At 35.2% G+C, this 8,367-nt stretch overlaps 1 protein-coding gene across 1 annotated transcript; it reads right to left on the bottom strand.

Annotated features, from left to right (window-relative positions):
• Positions 1–3,286: 3,286 nt before the first annotated feature.
• On the bottom strand, positions 3,287–7,715 carry LOC136205586 (ribose-phosphate pyrophosphokinase 4). The gene is made up of 7 exons (XM_065996239.1): positions 7,475–7,715; positions 6,557–6,872; positions 5,248–5,343; positions 5,010–5,078; positions 4,797–4,925; positions 3,853–3,952; positions 3,287–3,763 (listed from the first exon to the last, which is right to left on the bottom strand). The coding sequence occupies exons 1-7, from the start codon at positions 7,609–7,611 to the stop codon at positions 3,630–3,632; spliced, it is 981 nt and encodes a 326-aa protein (XP_065852311.1). The 5' UTR covers positions 7,612–7,715; the 3' UTR covers positions 3,287–3,629.
• Positions 7,716–8,367: the final 652 nt, after the last annotated feature.

Raw genomic sequence — 8,367 nt, 5'->3', positions numbered from 1 at the left:
AATCATGAATGCCTGCGGAGAATTCAAAAGGGTGAAGTCAAAATGGCATTAAGTAAGATGAAGTTGAAGAAAGCAGTAGGACCTGATGGCATCCCTATTGAGATTTGGAGATGTTTGGGAGAAAGAGGAATCGAATGGTTGACGACGTTCTTCAATAAAATTTGGAGAAACAATAAGATGCCATCAGAATGGAGGAAAAGTACCTTAATCCCTTTGTATAAGAACAAAGGCGATGTCCAAGATTGTGCCAACTATCGGGGAATCAAATTAATGAGTCACACTATGAAACTTTGGGAGCGAGTGATTGAACAAAGGCTAAGGAGGATGGTGAAGATCTCGAAAAACCAGTTTGGCTTTATGTCGGGAAGATCAACTATGGAAGCCATCCATCTAATGAGACAATTAATGGAGCACTATCGAAATAAGAAGAAAGACTTGCATATGGTTTTCATTGACTTGGAGAAAGCATATGATAAGGTACCAAAGGAAGTACTTTGGTGGGCCTTGATAAGGAAAGGCATTTCGCGGAAATATATTGACATCATAAAGGACATGTATGAGGGAGTATGCACGAGTGTACGTACTAGTGTTGGGAAGACTGAAGAGTTTCCTATTACGATTGGAGTGCATCAAGGTTCCGCACTAAGCCCATTTCTTTTTGCCATCGTTATGGATGAACTAACAAGTTCACTTCAAGATGGTATACCATGGTGCATGCTGTTTGCAGATGATATTGTGTTGGTTGATGAGACGAAAGAAGGAGTGGAGATGCAGTTGGAACTATGGAGGCAAACTCTAGAATCTAGAGGCTTTAAGTTGAGTCGAAGTAAGACAGAATATTTGGAGTGTAAGTTTAGCGGCCGTAGGAGTAGGGAGGCAGGGACAATCACCCTGGATGGGAGAGTTGTTCAGGCCTCGGATGGCTTCCGGTATTTAGGATCTATTATCCAAACGGATGGAGAAGTAGATGGAGATGTTGCTCATAGGATTAAAGCTGGTTGGTCGAAGTGGAAGAGTGTTACGGGTTTCCTTTGTGATCCCGGCATGCCTAATAGATTGAAGGGAAAATTCTACCGGACGGCAATTAGACCAGCATTGTTATATGGTACGGAGTGTTGGGCAGTGAAACACTGCCACATCCATAAGATGTCGGTGGCGGAGATGCATATGTTGAGATGGATGTGTGGTCACACGAGAAAGGACCGGGTGCGTAATGAAATAATTAGGACAAAAGTAGGGGTCACATCTATTGAGAATAAAATGAGAGAAAACCGACTAAGGTGGTTTGGCCATGTGAGACGTAGAGCGCTTGATGCGCCGGTTAGGAGAACCGAAGAGTGGCAAAGGGATGTAGTGGTGAGGGGTAGAGGAAGACCTAAGCAAACTTGAAGGAGGGTGATCGAGAGTGATATGAGTTTATTGGGAATTGAGGAAAATATGGTAGTGGATAGGACGGAGTGGAGGGAGCGAATCTGTGTCGCTGACACGACTTGATTTTCACGATTTTATATGATGGTTCATGTTAGCCGACCCCGAATCATTTCGGGACTAAGACTTTGTTGTTGTTGTTGTTAGTTGGTACATAGTAAAATAATATTACAATATGATTTTACCTTTACAGAATTGTAGCGTGGGTCTTATTATAAGTAAAATTGGAGAAATTATACCATGTGCCTAGCATACCACGTCACATACTGACGTGGTATGCCATAACCAATAAAATGATAACACATGGTAATTATATTAATTTAATTTTTTTATTAATTAAAAAAATCGTTATTATCTCTCAAAACAAATATGGGTTTTTTCCCTTCCCCTTCTTAGTGATTCACGATAGCAACTTTTGAGTTGGTCGATTGGTTTCTTTTGATCTAACTTACTTTACCTTTCGACCAAGATCCACTCGAAGACATTGAGGAAACAAAAATTCAAGAAAAACTCTTGCAATAATTTAATTTATTTAGACAGTATAAATTAAAAGGAATTCGTTTCTCCAAAGATGTTAGATTCTTGAAACCATTATTATCCAGATCTTGTTTCTTTTATTAATTTGAATTTCTCTATTGATCCATGGTAATTTTGTCTTAAAAGTAGCAACAACAACTTGCATTTATCTCAGTTTTTTGCTGCTGTAATTCTTCTTTCTTATTCCCATTTTTGTACATCTTCTCAATCATCAAGCCTATCGCCATCCTCCGAAGCTGCAATCTCGCATTGTTTCTCATCTTCAAATTCTAACGCTGATTGTGGGTTTCTGGACGACAGGAAAGAGAAAGAACGCAGATGTGGTTTTGAGAGAGGGAAGATCTAGATCTAGAAGCTATTCCACTATACTGTCGGATCTTCAAACGAAATCAAGTGGCAACCGGTGGAGGAGAAGGGAGGTCGACGAAGGAGAAGGAATGCGATTGGAAAGGATAGGCGGCAGAAGTAAGGAAAATCAGAAGGAAGGAAGAGACTTATTAATTTTGGGTTTTTAACCTATTCTTAACATATAGCTTACATTTATTGGCTAGGTATACCACGTCAACAGTATGACGTGATATATCCGACACACTATAAAATTTCTCGTAAAATTGATATTGAAGCTTCTCTATAAAATAAAAAAATTCAAAGCAACTTTTTGAATAAATGAGTTAAGAAAAAAAAAACAATAAAATATGTATCATATATATATATATATATATATATATTTTTGAGATGAAATGTATTATATTGTTAAGAAGCAGAATTATGAATTTTTTTTTTTGGTTGATATTGAATGTTAGAATAAGATACAGAATTTGAAGAGATAAAGAACATCTCGATGGGGGTTTAAAACATGTTATGTATTTGTATATGGCCATTCTTATGTACTTCGTTTTTGTATTGTTATTATGCTTTTGAATATATATATGTATATATTAATATTGTTGCTAGTTTAGAATACTAGAGAGGTTACACAAATGATTGGCACAAACAAACAATTTGTGTTTCAGATCTTCTAACAGAAAAACCAACTAACTATTCTTAATTTAGTTTGACCAGAAATAATACAATGAATTAAAAAGCTAGGCTTAATGCTGAATCCCTCAACTTGTCACTTTTTTCTTTTTGTCACTTAGCACCACCCTAAACTTAAAATTTAGCAAATTTTTACCTACAGTGACACGACACATACAACATGTGCCATGTAAGTAAAAATGAAGAGGTTAAATGTGTTACCATTATTGAGTTTAGAGGACTGAAAAGTTGGCCATTAAATACAGTGGGCTAAATGATAAAAAGGGACAAGTTCACCAAGATGTTAAAGAAAAAGAAAATCAAGTTAAATTCATCAAGTCAAAGTTTCAGATGAAAGTCAAAATTAGGCCACATACATGGAGTAAAAAAAAATGTTTTTCCACAGATATGAAACCAATTCCAAAAGCTTAGTTCCATTTCAACCTCAAAGTAATTGCGATGAAGATACTTAACATGCATATTTTCTTCATGGAGATCTCATTTTATATAGTTGGTGTGTCTCTCAGATAATGAGTGTCTAGGAACATCAGAATTCCATTCCATGGTTATGAACCCAGTGCTGAAACAGAATACAAAAATACGACAAACATGTTAAAGAATCTTTTCATAGGATTATCAGTGCTTACTCAAATTTGGAGAGCATCAGCAATGGACCCGGCCAGACTTAAAATTTCAAACGGAGATTTATTTGCTATTGCCTCAACAGTTAGAGGGCATGAATCTGTGATCCAAAAGTAGGCAAATGCGTTCTCTGAGGTTTCTTCACAAAACAAACGAGTATATGGTCCAATAGTTAGTAATTATGTTTCTAAAATGATCGAGGAAAGCGTATGGAGGTTCAGGTCTTACCATCACTTTTGTGAGTAAATCGCTCCCAAGATCGCTTTGGAAACACGCCATGGGTGACGTATGCACTCACCTTAGCTGCACCATGAGCTGCCAATACTTTCTACAGGAACATGCATAGAAAGAATATCGATGTCGAACATTAGGAACTTGCTATATATTTCTCTTAAAACTTCAAAAATATATCAGGCCATGGTAACAACGTGAACATGAAAAGAGTAAGCGGCATACTAAACATCTAATATTCCCATCCCATAAAAAAATGGGTTGTGTACATAGTTATGGGGAACCATATTAAAAGCACATAGTATTCCACGTCATCAATTCATGCAATTCACTTCAACACACACCATAAAATCATCTGGGTAACAACAAAATATATGACCCATGTATTATTAACTATGTCTTTTGATCCATAACCGAGAAATGGAAAAAAAAATCAAATGACTTTGGATAATTCAGTTTTTAGAAAATATATATATACCAATTATGTGTTCTTGTGTAGGGATGGAGGAAGAGGTGCTGGGTTTATGCCATTATTAAAATGATTGCACTTTCTAGAAATAATTTTTTTTTTTTTGGTAATTTCTAGAAATAAATTAGAATAGTACAAACTACAGGATTTCCCAAGTAGAATGTGCTTTAGCACTCGGGTTCTCCTTTAACATCAAAATCCATGTTTGTATGGAGCTCAAATTTAATTTTTCTACACAACTAGCATATGTGAATTCAAGACTACAAGAAGCAGCAGCAGGTCTGATGAGATGAACAATATTTTACTAGAAATTCAGGAAAGGATAAAAAAACATAATAGCAGTTTATAGAAAACTTCGATTATGATATGAGAAGCATATACAGCCTTTATAAGAGTATATGAGTTAACTATGACTTTTTCTAACTTGAAAGCAAAACTAAGAAAGTTTGGATTTTAACAATAAAAATAATACCTGACACTCAATTAGGGTACCTCCTGACTGCACCAAATCATCAACAATTACCACATGACAACCAGCAGGATTTCCCTCTTTTATACGAACTATCCTCTTATCACCTTCACGAACCTTTGCGCACACCACCTGACATTCAAGAACACCCTTTGCCATACAGAAATTGGATTTGCAAAATCATTTTCTCCATTTAAGCAGAAATTTTGAACCAACCGTTGGAAAATGATCTAACAGCTTGTGGAACCGCTTCCAAGCTCCATCATCAGGAAATGCAACAACAATCTGGAAAATAATGCTATCAAAGAGGAGAAATACAAAATCACCAGAAACTGAATTATGCTATCATGCTAGGAAAAGTCAATCTTGGAGAAATACTACAGTTATAATTATAACAATAACAAGAAACAACACAAATGTATCTCAGATCAAGAAGAATTGGGATGCAACATACATTCTCAGAATCCGGAAGTTGTTGAAGACGTTGCATCAGTAGAGGAATCCCAGTCTCAAACAACGGCAAAACATGGTCTCCAAAATAAAATCTTTCCTGCATGTTAAAATAATAATGAAATGAAAACTTGTAATATTGAGATGGCGGTCTAATGCTTACACAAGAAGATAACAGCAATTTTTTTTTTTTGAGAGAACGAAATACTTGAACAAAGGATACAGGCAGAAAGGAAACAAACGATTAACACCCATATGAAACATGACTAAGAAACATAAAGTCCCACAAATTATATAATAAGAATAGGAATGACAATACAATAATTATTCATAACTAGACTAACAAAAAGGAAAATAGTATTGGGGGGCCTGAAGTATATTTTGACTAGTTACAGGACGAGGTATTAACTACTATTTCTTTCCACATCCTATTGATTTATAGTTTCTTCACTTACTGAAAGTGCAACATAAGGGAAAGCAGAAGACATAAAACTTTCGGTTTTAAGAAATATGAACAAAAACTTTAGATAATATCGCCTAGAGAATTTGAACGATACATGTATCAGAATACAAACCATTCACACAGATGCAACATGCCTCTTTTTTATTCTTGTTTCTTTCATCATACATATGTTTATGTTATAATCTACAATAAAAGAGCATAAGCATGTGCACATGCATCACATGTATAAATATAAAGCATGCTTTTCATGTTTAATCCCAAATCACTAATTTCAGTTGGTATAAAATAGAATTTCCAAATCTCTACTTTGACCAAAAGCCTCTCAAAATCTGGAAAAGAAAGTTATATTCATGCTTTGATTCTTACACTTCTACCAACATGCTTTTTTCCAAGTAAAATCACTCCTCGGACTTTTACTTTTCTAATGAAGCCAGTGAATTCTTATATATTAATGTTGTTTGTAAAAACAATAATAAACTTTCTAAATTGTCTTACGTTTCTTATTTTCAGCAAATGATGACTAATGGAACTTTTAATACAAATTACATGAATGGTCAATAAAGTCCCCACCAAATTCTACTGACATGACAAAATTTCTATCTGTTAATACAGAGTGTTTCGCTTTATTCTTATTTGGAGAGAAAATAATTAATCACCACGTGTTCTTATGTTTTTATAAAAATTCACAAAAGAAATAGAACAGGCAATTGGTCAAGTATTAGATTCAGCAAAGAGATAAGGAAACAACCAAAAACATGCATCTGTAAGCATATAAACTACTACAAACTGGGTGCAACTAGAACATATGTTTGCATGCAAAATTATTTGGAGAGAAGTTGGGAAAAAAAACCTGTAGAGCATGTATATCATAGATGACTAGACTAGTGGGACCACCCCTTGATATGGGAATATTTGATAATATCCTTGCCATAGTAAATGCAGTTGCAACATCCCCCTCTTCTTCCATTCGTTCAAAGGAACCAGTTGGAAAGAAAGGCAAAACTAGAGTGAAGGAAGCAACAAAAAGTCGCGGGAGCGCATAAATGACAGAAAGTTGCTCAAATATAACTGCAGGGGAACTAAAAGCCCCGAGAAAGGCAACATGTTGACCTCTTATTTCTTGTGCATTGTTTATATAAAGATTTGGAAATCCATCAGCAAAATTCCTGGAAAAAAAATGCACATACACTCATCTCATATCCGCCTCATAATTATATGGAGGTTGGCTATTAATTTGAACATAATTTCACACATGCACAAGAAGGAAGCAAAGCGAACACAGTAGGCAATTGTTTAGAATCACTAATCGTTACTTCAGCGAAAGATATGGAAATCTGTCACGATGAAAGTCAGTCTTCATATGTATGCACACCCCATTTCCAACCCAGCTTGATCACGTGAACATAGTCATTTTTCAATTGGTATTGAAATGTCAGTAAATAGATATGATTATTTCCACAATCAAATAGTTAATCCCGTAACCATTCTTTCAAGAATCCCCACAAAAACACTATCAAAGTAATGGAACCCAATTGTTCTTGAAATGTCAGTAAATAGATATGATTGCTTTTCCACAATCAAAATCCGAAACTCAAATAAAGAGATTACAAGTAATTTTGACAATTAATACGAGTCTAGTTTTGAGGACCTATAAGAGTGTGAACATAAAGCCATCGCTATAGTTTCCAGGTTTAGGAAAACATCGAAAAGACAAGGGTTATCGAAAGCATAAAGAAAATAAAAAGAAAAGCAGAGGAAGAAGAAAGACCTCCAGTTGATGGATTGAAGAGTGATGAGGTCGGATTGAGAGGCAACTTTACGGGCAAGGTCTTCGCAGTCGGCGCAGTAAAAGAGATGCACTTGCTTCTTCACCGCCGGAGGCTGTAGCTCTGCTTTCTTCTCCATTCTTTTACTCTTTCTTGCTATGTGTCCTAAAAGGAGACTTGAAGTTGAAATGTAACAGATACACACAGCCCAGGGGGGTTTTCTTTTCTTTTATATTCAGGGTTTCAATCTTACCCCTCAACAAAAAGATTTACTCATCAATTTCGATTGAATTTGACACATTAAACACTTAATTAATTACAAGTATACACATTAAACTTAGTGTGTGGTTTATTCTAGGATAAATAACTTTTTATCTTTATTTAAAAAAAAAAACTAATGCATTAACCAATAATAGAAGTCCTTATAAAGAGAATCAATCAACCAATCGAGAATAGAAAAACCGAAAATTCACTAGCATTGGAAATAACATGTCGTGCACCAACATGTGCAGTCCTGTTCGCTAGTTGAGAAGAAAAAGACACCTTAAAATCATGTCTGCTACCCAAAAGAGCCTTACAAGTCCTAAATAATGTATCAAATTCCAACCAATCTTCCACTACGGACTATAACATTAGGTTAATTAGTTCCACTATTTCGAAAACCCCATACAATACCATTTTTCTTAAAAAAAAGGGAGATTTATTTGATATAGAGTTGGAGCATACAAAGGAAATGAGGTGAGTTACAAAACCCCTTCAATCAGAAAAAGAACCAAACACTCTAGCTACTACTTAAGCATAATGGTTCACTGAACGTTTAACAAAACTGAAATTACAGTTCACAATATCTTGTAACAAAGACTTACAATCGTTTAACATAAGACTGGACAAGGAG

The sequence above is a fragment of the Euphorbia lathyris genome, chromosome 1 (genome assembly GCF_963576675.1).
Source record: "Euphorbia lathyris chromosome 1, ddEupLath1.1, whole genome shotgun sequence".
Lineage (NCBI taxonomy): Eukaryota > Viridiplantae > Streptophyta > Magnoliopsida > Malpighiales > Euphorbiaceae > Euphorbia > Euphorbia lathyris.
The sequence above is the reverse complement of the archived record's forward strand: the minus strand, read 5'-3'. Positions and strand labels throughout refer to the sequence as shown.

Coding starts and splice junctions, on each gene's coding strand:
- LOC136205586 (XM_065996239.1), bottom strand. CDS start 7,611: ATGGAGAAGAAAGCAGAGCTACAGCCTCCGGCGGTGAAGAAGCAAGTG. Junction 6,873..7,474: donor CTTCAATCCATCAACTGGAG/GTCTTTCTTCTT, acceptor TTTTTTTTCCAG/GAATTTTGCTGATGGATTTC. Junction 3,764..3,852: donor ATTTACTCACAAAAGTGATG/GTAAGACCTGAA, acceptor TGTTTTGTGAAG/AAACCTCAGAGAACGCATTT.